The following is a 16711-nucleotide window of genomic DNA, read 5'->3' as shown; positions in this document are numbered from 1 at the left end:
CTTCCTGATGGTGCTGCGTAGTTCAGCCAGAAAGGTGGATCCAAAAAGACTGCAAGTAGCCAAGTTTAAGTCTTATCTATATTTTTTTTATCATCCATGAAACACAAAAAACAATTTCATAAGCATATAGTTCTAAAACATGCTGGGAAAGTGTTATCACATGCTTAATCCAGGAAACATGTACAGCTCAAGGATAAAAACAGTGCATACAACACCTCTACAACCTATTTATGCATATGGTAGTTTTTAAAATGTTGTGATGAAATATAAGGTGCCAGCCCTACAATATTAGAACTGCTAAAGCTAATAACTTCAAATGGAACAAACTGAGGATTAGCTTTGCATTACAAACAATCAGATCTGTCCTTGGTAACAAAAGCACGAGCTTCTGTAACACAACCCACCCTGTGAGCCTTAGCTTCAGCTTTTACATTACATGGTTCATCCTTGAGGTAGGTACCATCCAGAACTGAAGACGTACTGTCTATAGGGCATATTAAATTCAGCAGCTAATACAGCGTCCATCAATCAACAAAACTAATTTGAGAGCTGTCTGCTTATGCAACTGAAACAAAGGCACTTCATCATACAGGGTTAAGTTTCCTACAGCAAAGATCAGCAAGGGTAAAAAGGAGAAACACTGATATGAATTGATCTCATCAAACCCTTTTTACCAGACACTTTCCCCCAGCATTTGCAGGGAACAGATTCCCATCTAAGTCTCTAGTCAGAAGTAGCGTCTGTCACGCAGAGAAAATTCCAGAGCTGGGTGTTCTTATCTCCAGACAAAACATCCAGGCTCCACTGGGCAAGACTCTCTGAAGTGACAGAAGCCAACGGCCCAGAGGCAAACTGAGTAACAGCAAAGGGCTCATCACAGGGGGAGGAAAAAAACCCAAAACAACAAAAAACCCAGACTGCATTAGGACATTGCACTTCATCTGCTCTCCCCCCCACCTCCACCACTCCTGTTCCAACTAAACTGGTACTGCAACTCAAGCTGACACGTTCTGCCTATCCCCCTCCCCAGTCATTCAAGTTTTCTTTCCTTAGAAAAAAATTGCATGGAAAAAACACAACGGAGGGGACAGCAAAGTGCATCATCATTGTACCATAAACTCTATAACGCAGGAGGATACTTTGGATTAATGCACATTGGTCTGTACAAGCATCACCCAAAAAAAGATAAAACCAAGGAAAAAGAGCCAAAAATACTGAGTTTCAGGAAAAAAAATTGTTCTTAACTGCATGTACAACTTAACTGCGAAGGCACATAGCCACACCGAGGCATCCTTTTCCTCTAGAAATGCCAAGCTGCTTCCCATCTGAGAATTTCTTGCAATACAACACATTTGAGCGGCACAAAACCAGCTGCTGTCGCAGGATGCCCGCCTCAGGACGCACGGGAGGCCTGGCAACAGGTCTGTGCTGCAAACAGAACAGCTGCACGGGGTGTTTTACACTGAGAAGCAACAACCTCTCGCCAGGATTCCACTGACCCAGGAGTAACACACCGATTTCCTTTTCTTATTAGAAAACACACTTCCAAATACATTATGTTTTCGCATAAATTTCTGTGTGTCAATATAAATGCAAGGGGTGTTATATCATCCTGCCTTTCTCCAGGATAAAGGCTAGCTTCATTTTTGGCTTCTTAGACTCTGTGATCAGAAAGGGCAGTTTTCCAGTCAAATCGCAAGTGTCGAAAAACAGAAGTGCTGCATAATTTGTTCAGGAATGTACAGAAAGCACATTTTAATCCACATCTAGTCCATGGATAGCGATGTTTTCTCAGTGCTGAGTCCATTTAATGCTTTTGAGGTCAATTCCATCCTGCACCATTTCCCAGAGAGGGCTGCAAAGAAAGGAGAAAAATGAGGACTACCTGAAATGCACAGGAGGACATCAACAACAATCAGGCAATTTCATCAGCTACGTAAGAAACTAGGAGAAACCTCTCTACCTCTCTTCTCCTTCTGGAGGTCAGTGAGCTTCAGATGATCACTCCTCCACTGCATCCTCAGCTCAAAATACAGGAGGTGAGAGGGCAGGTGCTCCACCTCATTTTTTGCTCCTACTTTGGGCATAAAGTACTCATGTCTCTTAGAGACTGAGCCCTCGCATTTGACACTGTCCAGGTGAGTCAGGAGTTTTTCAGTTTCCCCAAAATAAAACAATTTACCTATACATTAACTCAACAATACCATCTCTGGCTTAGAAACTTCTAGGTACTGCCCTACATGCTTGCCCTACCCATATTCTTTCCCTGACAAAGGCAAGATCTCAGAGAAGGTTTGTTATCAGGTTTGTTTCCTTAAAAAGTTGCCCACTACCCACTCTGGCAACACTGCTTGCTTATATACAGAGACACCACCAGATTTTTGAAGCAAACAATTACTTTCAACTAAATCCAACTCTTCAAATGATTATCACACCTAAGAAGTCTTTACACTCAATAAGATGGCTCACCTCATTTCCCTCAGCCTCTTAACATGCTGTATGCACTTCTGCACTGTATAATCCACTTCTTCCTCTGTAGTGAAACGACCGATGCCAAATCTAAACCAAAAGAAAACCATGAAGGACTAGAATAACGTGCATGTGGAGGGGTGGAACAAACCCACCACCTCCTTTCAGCAGAAAAGAAAAATATTTGGAAGCATTAGGGAAGACCACTCCACGCACCTTATAGATGAGTGAGCCAAGTCTTCATCTGTTCCGATTGCCCGCAAAACATAGGAAGGCTCCAGAGACGCTGATGTGCAAGCACTGGGGAAAGGGAGGGCAGGCAAATCTCAAACTTTTGTTCATGTGCAGATGCTACACTGAAGTAACACTTCACTAATCTCCTACAGCAAAGAACAGGTCACTTAGAGACATTTAATATGACTGTGACTCTTTACAACAACCTATACCAGCTTCCTCGGCCTCTTAGAAACCCCCAGCGAACACAAGCAAGAGCGGTATTTCTGCTGATGAAGAAAAAGAATGGAAGGGGCAGGCATTAGAGGGGAATGAGGGTAACAAACAAGAGCATGGGGTAAGAAGAGAAAGCATAGATAACACAGCAAGAATAAACACAATGCCAAACAGAAGCAGCGGGACTGCAGACTAAGAGGCAGTTGAAGTGAAGGCCATGAAAAAAAGACAAAGGAGCCAAGACAGAACCAGCCAGAGAAGGTCACCAGCAGGAACATCAAAAAAAGACTTCACAAGCTGCTGCTTGGCAGCACAACAAATCAATGCAAAACAGTGCACAGAGGAATCCAGAGCAAGATGATCTAGTTATAGTCGTCAGCAGAGAGAACTTCCATCCTGAAGCAGTGGGCAAAACTGGTTACAGGTTGTTACTCAACTTTTACAGGTAGCAACACGCCGCACAAACCGGAGAGCTGTTTACAGCTCTCTGTGCACAAAGCAGAGCCTCAGAAGAGATTTTCACATTACAGAAGTGCTTGGTTTCAGAGACAGTCATGTGGAGACTTGTTCTTCCTGTTCACAGTGCCAACATATTTCTAATTAAAATATGCCAACCACTTTGTTCTCAAAGGCGAGGACAGGAAGGCATCTTTACACTCCATTAGCTTCACCATAAGCATCCAGTTTGTCTTAGTAACAGAAACGTTACCACTCACTCTTGTAGAGTCAACAGAGCTCCATAAAACTGTATTCAATTTTCTTTCTGCTTTTGCATTAAACACAGGCACTATGAGCTAATTTAATTCAGGTATTTGTCCAGCCTTGCTAAATCCCAGTTATGATCTGCCACTTGTGTGAAATCCTGCTGAAGGACAGAAGCTGCTCAGATGCTGGTAGCCTTTAGAATGAGTGTGTCATCAGCAGTTACAAGTCAAGGCTACTCAGATTGCAGGTAACGAGTCTGCAAGGCTGGCAGGTAGGAATTTCTAGGTTGGTTTTCTGGTTTTGTTTGGGGTTTCTTTTGGGTTTTTGGTTTGGTTTTTTTTGTTTTTTTTTTTCTTTCAAGATGAGTAAATTTGACCTTCATTGGAAATGTGCCACTTCAGAGAAACACCATCTCAGAATGCAATCAGTGCCAGGCTGACTCATTAACTGAACATGCAAATACAGGGTACAGAGGAGACCACTTCTTAGCTTGTACCTCCATTAGCAGATGCTATTTTCTCTCCAAAATATAATGCTATCCTTCCCACACGTTCCACCTACCTTCCTGAAGACAGAGCCACGTCTTTCAGAGCCATCAGAAGACTCTCCCCTTCCACATATGCAAAAGATAAATTGATGCATCCTATACACAAATAAATGAAATAGAAAAAAAACTTCTATCAACTGAAATCGAGGGCAAATCCTACCCCACATGGCAGCACGTGCACAATGTGTGGCTAAAGCGCATTATTCCATCACGGCCGTTAGCACTGAGGAGCTACAAGGTTCTAAGAGGCTCAGGGTTTTGCTCACGTTACCTGGATAGCGATGCTCTCTATCTCCATTCATAACCACATCAGGAACTTCACTCATTATTTTTGTAACCAGTCGTTCTGCCAGTTGTGAGATTCGCTTATGGTCATACTAGCAAAGAAACCAGAAAAGAGACCAAAGTAATAAACAGTGCACAGTTTGACCTCACTCAAGCTGCTTTGGGTCACCAGCCATGAGCAGACTGAAGCAGCTGGGTATGGTTAGAGGAGGGAAAGAACACATCTGAAACTTAAAGAGAAACTGTCAAACTTTGCCTACGCTAGAGATTGTTTTAAAAGATAGTTACCAGTTTGGTCCTAGCTAGCTCAGCCTTCAAAAATATTCCAAAGCTGCAGTAAACTTGAACTTATATACATTTAATAGGTATGATAACGGACTAGGAAGTCTTATTTTTTTAATATACATCACATAGACATGATTTATTCCATTTCAGAGCTGCTGCTAATACACGTGTGCAGAATGATGAGTACAAGCACTCAAAGCTGTATTTCACTAGAACTCAACTGTAAACCTGTTGTAGAAAACCATGATTCAAACCACTTCAAGAAAAAAGAAACTTAAGCAAGCTGAAAATCAACTTCCAATTACCCAAAAACATCCCTGAAGATCTCAAAACATTTACTTAATGTTACAACACGAGAATCTCATTTAATTCAGGCACATGGACACAAAAAGACCTAAGGAATCGAAGACCTAACTGGACCTGCTATATTATTTTCTGGAATCCAGGACAAATATCTTCTCCCACATACCTCCATCTCTTGCTGTGCCACTTCACACGCTGCTCCCAGGCCCACTGCTAAAGGAGTGGGCACAGTCCCAGACCGCAGTCCTCTCTCCTGGCCGCCCCCGCTTTGCAGGGGTTCCAGCCGGACGCGCGGCCGGCGGCGAACATAGATAGCACCAACCCCTCGAAAACAAGGAAAGCTGTTTTAGTACACACCCACGGTTCTGAAATGATGAAGAGGGACTCCAAGGTTTGGAAACAATCCTTATTGCAAACAGCAAACACGTATTTGGACACCTCACTGGAGAAAAATGTAGTGAACACACACAGAAGCACGATACTTTCTAGGAAGTGGTGTTTTTTCCCACCGTTCATGTTCCTCTTCATTGAGTCCCAGAGCTTCAGCCATGGGAGAAGCTCAGTTTCTCCCAGTTTGCTTCAGCCACCCAAGGACTCAGTACTTCCCTGACGTCTCACAGTTCCTGTGCACAGCTGAAGTTCATCCCTTTGCACTGAAGTTTTTATGTGCAGATATTTCACTCATTGATGTTCCCTTCCTGACTTCCAACTGAAAGCTCTAGAACGCCTTTCCCTGGATTACCAGGCCAGCACCAGTCCCAGGAGTCCTCTCCATTTCTTCTCGTTAGGGAGACTCATCAGTGGCACCAATGTCCAATGGGCAGATTAGATGAGCCAGTTTTGACAGCCAGGCAATGTGACTCTCTAGTCTCCTCACCTAGAAACTTGATTTCCGTGTCTCCATGTGCTTGGGCATACCTAACGAGTGACTGTCACCGCAGGAAGAACGGTTGCAACTTCTGGTCATAATAAGTTGTGAAAGTGTCTATCTGTCACCTGCCCAAAGTTATTGGTTGGAAACCTAGTCCTCATCCAGAGAGGTCTTCAGCTCTCAGGAGAGCTTGTACAGGAAAAGACGACATATTGAAAAAATAACAATTTTGTCTTGTTCCTGAATAGTACACAGAGTACAGCAGACCTGATCTCTGCCTTTCTGCACCCAGTTTTACAAACTGAATGGACTGTGACAGTGATAATAGCTGAACTTCTACTATTTTGGAGTCAACTAGAAAATCCACAGCTGGATTTTAAACCCCGTTCTGCAAAGAAGATGCACAAATAGGGCTGAGGGGAAGAAGCCATTGGAAGTAGAAGACAACAAAAATCACTAAGAATTTAAACTTTCCAGTCACCTTTTGATCTCCTCATTGCAAGTTACACTGGGGTCTAAACTTTGTTCTATAATGCAGTGATTTCATTTCAACCATTTCAGCATCAGTGCTGCTTCACACCAAGTAGATGACTCCTGAAAAGCCACTCCTCCTAATGCTGCCACCATTATGAGATACTGTTTCTTCCTCTGGTGAAGCCACCTCACAACCCATCAGCACTGAAGATCCACTTACCGCAGCTCTAAGTCTGGCAGCAGTGCCTGAACTACTCCAAAGTCAGTCCAATACCAGTCCTAGGATAGTTTTCTACAGTTTAAGTAACAGTCACAATGTCAGACAGGTTTGACTTCATACCTTGTGTTGTTACCTTAAGGTAGGCATGGAAACAATTCTCTGGAAAAGCACTTCAGTAAGTACCTTTGGGCCCATAAATTTTATGGCCACTGATGCTCATTAGATCAATTTTCATGTCGTTGACATCCATAGGAATTTTACCAATTGCTTGTGCAGCATCTGTGTGGAAGAAAACCTTACGTGCACGGCAGATCTCACCTGTAATAAAACACAAAAGCAAAAAACCCCACATTATCTCATCTAATCGTTATGATTCCAATGATTCCAACAACGAATCTAAAGCATCAGTTTATAGCAGGGACCAGTTCTGAGGTGACAAAAAAATGGGTGCTGTCATGTTTCTTTCACAGTAACGTGTCTAAAGCTGTGTAGGAGCTACTCTGGCTGGTATCTGGCTGGGCACAGGTTTAGGCAGGTCAGCAGGTAAGACTACAGTGAATTTCTTCAGTTGAGAAGTTAAAGAGTCATCTGCTATTAAGAGGTCAGATTGCTTCCAAACCCACACCTACCAAGTTTAAGTACAACTGGCTGCACGGGACAGCCAAGTTTCCCCACAGGGACGACTCCACAACTGGACAAAATTTAATTTTTTTTCTCGATTCTTTTTCTTCTCAACACCAGTCCAGTACAAGCCACTCTTACTTTTAAGATTATACTTGCCAAGTATTTTTATGCTATTTCTTCTATTTTCCAATTTTTGCAATACTTGGCTTCAAAAATGTTCTCAGAATTGTCACTAGCCCTCACATACGCTGATTACTCCTACCTGAAGTCACTCAAGCCTGTAATCAATGTTTTTGCATCCAGAGCTAAAATACAGAATCACAGAATCAACCAGGTTGGAAGAGCCCTCTGGGATCATCGAGTCCAACCATTGCCCTGACACCACCATGGCAACTAGACCAGGGCACTAAGTGCCATGTCCAGGCTTTTCTTAAACACCTCCAGAGATGGTGACTCCACCACCTCCCTGGGCAGCCCCTTCCAATGGCTAATGACCCCTTCTGTAAAGAAATTCTTCCTGATGTCCAACCTGAACCTCCCCTGGAGAACCTTGAGGCTGTGTCCTCTTGTCCTATCGCTGGTTGCCTGGGAGAAGAGGCTGACTCCCACTTCACTACAACCTCCCTTCAGGTAGTTGTAGACTGCACTAAGGTCACCTCTGAGCCTCCTCTTCTCCAGCCTAAACAACCCCAGCTCCCTCAGCCGTTCCTCATAAGGAACAAAATAATGTTTATGGGCAGTGAACATAAATATTATTTACTTTTGTCATCAAAAAACTCACAACCCACCTTCCACAGAATCCGTACCCAGCACAGGCGCATCCCACACCTCTCCTCTGCACAACACTTTCAGCATTATCTTTCACAGAAGCTGTCCTCCTGCGGTCCAGCAAGAACAGCATTGCTCCTGCTGGTACCAGCCCTCAGGCCTCATGCTACCAAATGGTTAACTCTTAGGGGACCTCTGCAAGGCCCCAGCCCTGGCCTGTCGGACCCGTTATCAAGGTGTTATGAGCACTTACTGTGGGAGCCAGAGCTTGGTACCAGGCATCATCTCTGGCATTTAAGCATGGGACAACAGTAACAGCCTTGACAATATAAGCACAGGAGGAAAAGAGAGTCCTCAGGCCCTATAAGCAACCCACTGATGGTCAATTACTTGTCAATAAAGAAACATAACCCTGAAGAGCCTTGGGGAAAATGCTGCTTTAAGCATAATAAAGAAAAAAAAATGCAGCAGCTAAGCAAGAGGAAAATCAGGTGCACAACAGGATAAGATGCCTGCCACAGCCTGGGAAAACAATACCCTCCAGAACCATGCAGTACAAACTCTGGGGCAGAGGCCCAAGCCTAAAAACTGTCTAAAAACTCAAACATCTTATGAAAGGACATCTTGACTGTGAAGGGGGTGGAGGGGGTGTGTTTTGTCACTGTCATGGGAAACGTTATCACGGAATCACCGTGGGATCCAGGGAGCTGCATATGTGGACCAACGCTCGCCCTGCCTGCTCCAACAACCCTGGTTCTCCAGCTCTCCCTCCACCTGCTTTGCCAGACTGCTTTGAGGTGCAATTCAGACTGAAACTAGAAACACCGCAGCTGATCTGTACTACAAGGCTACGGTTGCTGCAATACTCATTGTAGAAGTACTGAATTTCATCCTCATTCCCTTTTAAAGTAACTTTTTATTTGGGACAGCATTATTATTTGTTCCTTAACTATATGACACCCAATCTTTTGCTTAACCATATGACACCTAATCATAGCCAGTAGCACTTGGCTATCAAAATATTCAGTAAAATGAAGCAGAAGCAACATTAGCTGGCCTCTGGAAGCCACGGTGTACTTACCAATGTCACGAACTGGCTGCTTTACTCCTATTTCATTATTCACAGTCATCACAGAAACCAAACTCGTATCTGGCTGGAACGCAGCCTCCAACTCCTGGCGAAACATTCAAACAGACAGAAGTTGTGACTAACAGCAGAAGCAAGATTCCTGTGCGCACCTTCAGTTTGCTAGCAAGCCTTAACCACCAGCCCCCTAACTAGCGCAGCACCAACAGACCCCTTGGGATCTGCCCAACAGCCCTGTGAGAGCTCTGATCCGTGGGAATGCAGGAAGAGGAGCGTGACCAACTGCATTTCTGCATATCCTAACCCTGGTATGCACCCTGCCACCTGGCCTGATGAAATCCAGTCAGAACAGGCTTTTGCTTTGTCTCGTACATTCCTCTGAACTATTTTCTTTAATGAATTAACCACCCACAGAACAGCTTAAGCCACATCTAGACAAAGTGGGGCTGGCTATAAAGGACCTGCAGTATACACATGAAAGCCTCATGCAAAGGCGGAGCCTGCCAGCAAAGCTCTCGGAGAACACGACCAGCACTTCTGCGCCTGCAGGCCTGATCCCTCTGCCCCACCACGTGCACACAACATCTCTCCAAGCCAGACGACGGGGCTAGAAATAAAACTGATGCTGTGCTGTATTACAGGACACAAACGATGAAATAAGCACATACAACTTCTAAATCCCAGGACTGCAGCCAGCGCACCCAGAGGGTCAGTTCATGGACAGCAGTGGGAAGGGAGTACTGTAATCGCTGTGTGTGATGCCTGGAGTAGCTCAGGTCATGAAATTCCACCGCTAAGTCCTGTACCAAAGCCAGATCCATCCTAGTCATGTACGGGGCTCTCTATAGGGTACGCAACAAGCTCCACCTGCATGGCCACGAGTGACAGCAGGTGAACGGGGAGGGGGGGATGAGAAATGGATGTTTTGACTGAGAAAAAGTCTGGAGCACCAGACAGAACAGAAAAACCTTCTCCAGCTGTGACAGAGATTTGACTGTGACTCTCATTCTACCTTGTGATATTTATCATCCTTTCCTCTTTATCAAGAGGACACAAGGTCCTCTCAAGCATTAATCTGAAGCAAAAACTTTTTCTATTTTCACTTTATTTCTGTCAGTAAACAACCTACCTTCAGATCTATAAGCCCATTTTGTTTAACAGGGAGATACGTGACCCGGAAACCTTCTGTCTCCAAGGAACGGCAAGAATCCAACACACACTTGTGCTCTGTTTGCGTAGTAATGATGTGCTTTTTTCTGGATTTATAGAACCTTGCAACACCCTGTCAGGCACAATTCACGGACAAGAAATTTGCCATTAGATCATTGAAGAAAGCAAGCTTTGCACAAAATGATTGGAAGTAAGAAATTACTATTTAGATACAATTCATTTGGATCTTCCCTGTTTGACGTGAAGTCATGAACCTAAAAGGCACTGACATGCAATTCACACTACGCCGTTCCATCAGCACTCGTTTTTCAAAGCATCTCACTTTTCAAAAAGCCTGTGAAAATGTTAACTGATATAAGTTCTAGACACTATTACTTTTAAAAAAACATCTGCAGTGGAGTCGTATACAATGAGAAGTCTGAACAATCACGTACTGAAGGTTGAGACGCTACCTAGTCCTAGTCAGAAAAAAGTTTGTAATCATCATCTCCACTATATTTCATGATAAAGATTTTAATTATGTAAGCAGAAGGTTTGTAGTTGGTGCATGTAAGATAAACACTGAGTATTATACTCTGTCCTCAAAACCACGTCCTGGGCACCAAAACATCCCAGCATTTCCTCCATATATGTAGCAGAATATCACCAGGGATAAATCCAGGAATGCAAATATTTGCTAACTAGGCCAACATATTAACATTGAAACTCTTGAAAGATGCATACAGTTCTTAAGAGCATAATTTTAACATAATAAATAACTATCAGTAAAAATCTTTTACCTTAATTGCCATATTATTTGATTCTGTTGCACCGCTGGTAAATATAATTTCCCTTGAATCAGCTCCTATTAAATCCGCAACTTGCTGTTTAAAAAGAAACAGAAATTTGATTTGTTAAGATAAAATACAATGAGTTCACCATAGCAAAACATGTGCAAAATGTTTTCAAGAATATCCCCTCGAGCCTCGAAAGGATTACAGCCAGTATCTAACAAAGTTAGGCTACAGGTACAATAGTCCGAATATCTGCATTAATACAACATACATAAGGAATTCACAGTTATCAGCAGTAGTGGTATCAAGCATTAGCCTGTCATAGAAGAACATAAAAGTTCAGACAAAAACTGGGTACATACTACTTCCAAAAAAAAATTACAAAGACCCATACAAGATTAGGAGAATGATAGAGTATGAAGTTAGCCCAATTACTGCAGCAGCACGCTTGTGACCTCGGGAAACCAAAATTCCTCAGGTTTATTGGTTTCTGCCCTTGCAGTTGCTCTAATCTCATTATTTTTTCTTGCAATCAAACTGCTAAAGTACAGCTAAGCAAAGAGGAAGCTGCTAAACCCAGCCCACAGAGAACTAACAAACTACAACAGTTTTATCATTGCTTTTGATTTTCTTTCAACACCGAATCTCCTCGCCAGCAGGAAAACCACGGCGACTGCGGAGCCGCAGACTCACCCGCCTCGCCTTCTCCATGGCGGCCTCGCTCTCCCAGCCGTAGGCGTGGGTGCGGGAGTGCGGGTTACCGTAGTAGGCGGTCAGGTACGGCAGCATGCTGTCCAGGACGCGGGGGTCCTGCGGACACAAACCGCCCAGCCTCAGAGAGGGACAAGGAACAGCATCTCTGTCCCCTCCACACACGCACCCCCTCCCTCCCTCCGCCCCAGGATTAGCAGCACTTCTGCTGCAGTGTCTGGGTCTAGCTCAGGCCAGAGCTCAAAAACTTGAGGTTGTTGTGCGCTATAAACGAGATAACCTCGGGCCAACACGAGTATCGGCAATCACGGTCTGTGCCCCCGCACGTAACCTCGATCTGCACGAAGGCGATCACAGAAGGACGGGATTTTCCCAGCAGAAGAAATACGAGGTCTTAAAAAGTCAGGAAAAAATAAGACAGGCGAGTATTTTGGTTAAATTAATTTCTTGCTGCCCCTCAAAGCAATACCCACCCCCGCGGGTGCCGGTGCCAGCTCTAAGCGGCTCTGCCGCCGCTCCTGCCCCGCGGAACACGGGCGGAGGCACCGAGCCCTGCGCCCCCGGAGAGCTGGCGGCGATGGGGCTGCCGCGGCCGAGTTAAAAGGCTTTTGGAGGGCGACCAGGACGTCCCCGGTGCCGACTGAAGCGCCTGTCGTTACAGCTGATTTCTGATGGCGCTGCGCTGTCACGGCCCGCCCGGGGTGCAGCGAGGGCCCCAACGCGGGACACGCGCGAGCGCGCCGGCAAACCGAGAGAAACCAAGTTTATCCCTGTCCTTCCCCTGCACCCGCTGCTCTTCGGGGGAAACCCGGGGCTGCGGGGCGAGGCGGCGGCTGCGGGCGGCCCGGCGGCCCCGAGGCGGTCAGAGGCAGCGGACGGGCCGGGGCCGGGCCGCAGCGCCGCGGGGGCCGGCCCTTACCAGCGGGGTGGTGGCCTGGACGTCCATGTAGAGCGGGCGCAGGGCGCCGCGTCCATCGCCGCGTCCATCGCCGCTTCGCCCTGAGGGGAGGGAAGGAGCGAGGGTGGGAGCACGAGCCGCCGTCAGGCGCCCGCGGGAGCGGCGGCACCGCGCTCCGCCGGCCCGGGCAGCGGCTCTGCCCCCACCGCGGCCTTACCCGGTGCCTGTCCCGGTGCCGGTGTGGGTGTCGGTCCCTGTCCCGGTGCCGACGCGGCCGCCGAGAGCCGCCGGGCGGCGGGGGCCGCCCGCAGGGCCGCCAGGCGCCGCCACAGCAGCATCGCCGCGGCGCGGGGGGGCGGGGCTGGGCGGAGCCCGCACCTTCCGCTACGTCCCGGCGCGCGCCGGAAGCGGAGGCCGGAGCGGGCGGCGGCGGAGGGCGCGGCGAGGTGCGGGCGGGGCGGCGGCGGCGGCGGCCCGTGACCCCCGAGGGGTCTGGCCCGGGGGCCGCGTCTCCCGGGGAGGGGGGTCGCGGCCGAAGCACCATGAGGCGCAGCGGGCCCCGGTGCACCGGGCGGGAGGCGGAGGCCGCCCCTCCCGGGAGCCGCTGGGGCGGTCTGCGGTGTGAGCCCCCGCCTCGGCCCTGGGCTCCCGCGGGGCGGGCTCGCTGCCCCCTCTCTGCCTCCGAGGCCGGTGGCTGCTCGAGAGGACGGGCCCGGCGGTGCGGCCGTGCGTGGCTCGCTGGGAGCGGAGGAGCGCGGGGGGAAGGGCCTGAAGCGGCGCTCGGGGGCACAGCGGGGCCTGTCGAGGCCGACGCGGCGCCGCCATCGAGGCGCTGGTGTCCCCTCCCGCCTTTTCGCGCTCGACAGGCGAGGAGACGGGCCTGAGAGCCCGCAGAGCCCCCGGCACCGCACTTCAAGGGGCTCTGAGCCGTGCGGGGCTGCTCTCCCGCCCGCTGTGCTTGTAGAAGCGTGTCAGAGAAAGCAGTGAATCCACGGGGGGTTTGTGCTTTCTTTTCTAGATGCCCGTGACTGTGGGCCCGTACGGGCAGTCGCAGCCCAGCTGCTTTGACAGAGTGAAGATGGGTTTCATGATGGGCTTTGCGGTGGGCATGGCCGCAGGAGCGCTCTTCGGCACCTTTTCCTGCCTCAGGTACGCTGAGGAAACAGCTGCCGCGGCCGGGTCGTGGCAGAGCGGTAGCCAGAGAGAAACGCTCCCGCTCCGGGGTGGGCAAGGGAGGCGCGGGTCCGGCCCTGAGCCGCCACGTGGGTGATGCTTCGCCAGTGGCTCCAAATTGGCCACGCTTTGGGAGCGTGCTGTCAGCCCAGCCTCGAACGGGGAAGTCTGGTGGTGGCGGGGCGTCACCTCTGGGTCAGCTGGGTACGGGGAGGTCGTGACTTCACAGAGCTTTTCCTGCCGCTCATAAGGGAGGTTGCGCTGGGGAGCTGAGGCCGTGGAAGATCAGCTCCAGGAGGAGCTGGATGACCTGTCTGTGCAGATACACGTGCAGCCCTCTCCTTACTCTAAAGCTTCCTGAGGTGCTCTGCGAGCCCTCGTGTACCTGTGTGTCCCATCCCCCTGCACAGTGCCAATCACCGTACTGACCCCGAGTCTTAATTGCAGGCGTGTGGACAGAGCCGTGGCTGGCACTGGCACAGCCCCACTGTCAGAGAGAGAGAATATTCCACCTTCCCTCGGTGCTCCCCAGCACAGAAATAGAGAGTGCTCGCTGCCCCGAGTTAGCTCTTGCACTGCTCACTCACTGGTTTTGGCACACATCTTCCATGAAAGTGAATTACTGCAACGAGCTCTTTCATATTTTGCAAAACTCTTTCTGCTTGAGGGTTTTAATCTGTGATTAAACATGGGTGATGATTTGGTAGTGAGCCTAAAAGGCACAAAGTCTAATCTGGTAAGAGTTTAAAAAGTTTTCTGATCTCTCTCAGATCCTGGAGAGCATTTGTAAGCGGTACAACGGCAGCAGAAAATACAGATTTAGGGTATTTAGAAGAAGCAGTCACAGTAGTTCTTGAACGACACAGCTACGTTACTTCTGCTGTACCATTTTTGAGGGAAAATCTCCACGTTTTAAAAATCGAGTGCATGAAATTCCTCAGGCCCTACAGTCACTGCAGTGCTTAAAGGCCAAGTATTACGAGGGCTTCCTGAGAAGGAACAATTCTTTGTTCAGTCTGACCTCAGGTAAATGGGAACTGGAGAACAGAAATGCCTCTGGACACTTCTGGGGCTTTCAGGTTTCTCTCATATTAAAAATACAGAGTCAGTGGTGAATAGGAAGTTAGTTTACAACGCGGTGTTAAGTTGGTGGTATTAAAAATACTGCCACTGCAGGCAGACAGGATGGCAATACAACAGCTCAGACCCTTTTTGTTCTTTGGCAGGTCAAATACTTGGACAGCACAAATTTTTTTGCCCCAAATTAAGGGTATTTGGGGCACTAGCAGGTAAAGCTGTTCCTGCTTGTGGCATGGCAGGAGGGTACAGTGTCAGCTGGTACCGCTGCAGGAAAAAATACACGGGCCATTGGCGAGGGTCACGCAGAGACAGCTCCGGTTTTCTTGCAGTAGCTCAGGCCCGGGGCACCGCAGCCATCTCCTTGCAGAGGCAGGCACCGTCATTTTCAGCTTCTTCTGAAGAGGTGTTTGATTGGGGCGCTCAGGCAACCATTAGCTGGCTGTATCAGATGTTTTCTGCTGCGTGTCTCTTACCTGTCAGGCTTCAGCTTTTATATAATTCCCATGTTTTTCTTTACCTCAGGATTGGCATGAGAGGACGAGAGCTGATGGGTGGAGTTGGCAAAACGATGATGCAAAGTGGTGGGACGTTTGGGACGTTCATGGCTATTGGCATGGGAATCCGCTGCTAACCTGGAGCCTGGCTTTTATCCCGGAGTGCCCCCGTCCAGCCATTCCTCCTCTGTACCGTAATAAAATCTTTAGATACCTGGAAGTGAGAGCTCTTCCTGAAATGGTGAAGCACCCTCCTCCTTGCTCTGCTGATTGTAAACATGCTTTTTACCAAATTTCTACTTGCCTCCCATCTCTTACTCCCATGACAACGAGAATTAATAATCCTTTGTACTACATTAAAGTTCCTGTTTCACAGGTGTAAGTACAGCGCACACGTTTCTCCCTTTGGTACTTGGGCAGCTACTTTCCCCACGTGTGGCCGCTCTCCTGCCTTCGTGCATTCCCGAGTCCAGGAGAGTTACTCTGTGGCGAATTCAGATCAACCATCAAATTTCTCTCCTCTGCAAGAACAGGTGGGCTGAAGCTGGCCCCGTTTCCGAGTTCCAGGTAATATGGGGCAAATGTGCCAGGAGCTCAGTGGCTTTTTTCAGTGCTCCAGCAAGGGAAGGGGCGGCACTGCAGGAGCTGCGCTGCTGAGTCTTTTCCTGCCGTCTGCCCTCACGGGTCTACAAGGTGCTCAGCGCTGCCCAGGGAGAGCCGGGGATTCCTCCCTGCCACCGCCAGCCTCTGCGGCACTGCCCGCTGCTGAGCTCTGGGAAGTGTTTAGTTTAGTGTTGCAATCTCCTGTTATTTGCCTTTTGAAACAAGGCTTAGCTTTGCTCCTCTGTTTCTGTTTAAGGACAGGCCGGGTTAGCAGCAGCAGAACCTGAACTAGCCTCTGTACAGCCTTTACAAGTGCTGCTTCCCCACTTTTTAAGGGAGAAACACAAATCTGCCACTAAAAGCCTGCTGTCGGCTGTCACACGGCTCAGTAACCTGAGAGAAACTGTGCCAACAACCACCAAGTTGGGCAACACCGCTGCTCCGGAACAGCTCAAGTTTTACTCCACCTGGCACTGGTGGATTAATGCTGGCAACTAAAAAACTAAGGTCAAGCAAAACCAGAGAGCTGCTTTGCTGGGCTGCTTCAGCAGCATCCCATACTGCTAGGACACGCTCCTGAAGGGTGTTCCTGGCTCCTCCCCACATTTCCCTCTGGTCACCCAGTCCCGATTCCTCCTGGGGCTCCCTCCCAGGTTGCTGAAGACAGGCTCTTGCCCTGCTGCAGCTCAGCCACAGCTACACCCACCCTGAACAGCAGGGC

General features: G+C 48.4%; 2 protein-coding genes across 2 annotated transcripts; one reads left to right on the top strand and one right to left on the bottom strand.

Moving 5' to 3' along the window:
• Nucleotides 1-64: 64 nt before the first annotated feature.
• NFS1 (NFS1 cysteine desulfurase) lies at nt 65-12979 on the bottom strand. The gene is made up of 13 exons (XM_068419585.1): nt 12858-12979; nt 12662-12741; nt 11725-11841; nt 11038-11121; nt 10218-10370; nt 9083-9176; nt 6793-6927; nt 5211-5368; nt 4443-4548; nt 4186-4267; nt 2686-2769; nt 2470-2559; nt 65-1855 (listed from the first exon to the last, which is right to left on the bottom strand). The coding sequence occupies exons 1-13, from the start codon at nt 12976-12978 to the stop codon at nt 1792-1794; spliced, it is 1368 nt and encodes a 455-aa protein (XP_068275686.1). The 5' UTR covers nt 12979; the 3' UTR covers nt 65-1791.
• Nucleotides 12980-13015: 36 nt separating this feature from the next.
• ROMO1 (reactive oxygen species modulator 1) lies at nt 13016-15769 on the top strand. The gene is made up of 3 exons (XM_068419596.1): nt 13016-13086; nt 13659-13789; nt 15416-15769. The coding sequence occupies exons 2-3, from the start codon at nt 13659-13661 to the stop codon at nt 15522-15524; spliced, it is 240 nt and encodes a 79-aa protein (XP_068275697.1). The 5' UTR covers nt 13016-13086; the 3' UTR covers nt 15525-15769.
• The last annotated feature ends 942 nt before the right edge of the window (nt 15770-16711 follow it).

This window comes from Nyctibius grandis, chromosome 28 (genome assembly GCF_013368605.1).
Source record: "Nyctibius grandis isolate bNycGra1 chromosome 28, bNycGra1.pri, whole genome shotgun sequence".
Lineage (NCBI taxonomy): Eukaryota > Metazoa > Chordata > Aves > Nyctibiiformes > Nyctibiidae > Nyctibius > Nyctibius grandis.
Note: the sequence above shows the minus strand (reverse complement) of the source record. Positions and strands in the feature narration are given on the sequence as shown.

Coding starts and splice junctions, on each gene's coding strand:
- NFS1 (XM_068419585.1), bottom strand. CDS start 12,978: ATGCTGCTGTGGCGGCGCCTGGCGGCCCTGCGGGCGGCCCCCGCCGCC. Junction 2,560..2,685: donor TTGGCTCACTCATCTATAAG/GTGCGTGGAGTG, acceptor CTTTTGGTTTAG/ATTTGGCATCGGTCGTTTCA. Junction 1,856..2,469: donor AAGAGGCTGAGGGAAATGAG/GTGAGCCATCTT, acceptor CTTTCTTTGCAG/CCCTCTCTGGGAAATGGTGC.
- ROMO1 (XM_068419596.1), top strand. CDS start 13,659: ATGCCCGTGACTGTGGGCCCGTACGGGCAGTCGCAGCCCAGCTGCTTT. Junction 13,790..15,415: donor GGCACCTTTTCCTGCCTCAG/GTACGCTGAGGA, acceptor TCTTTACCTCAG/GATTGGCATGAGAGGACGAG.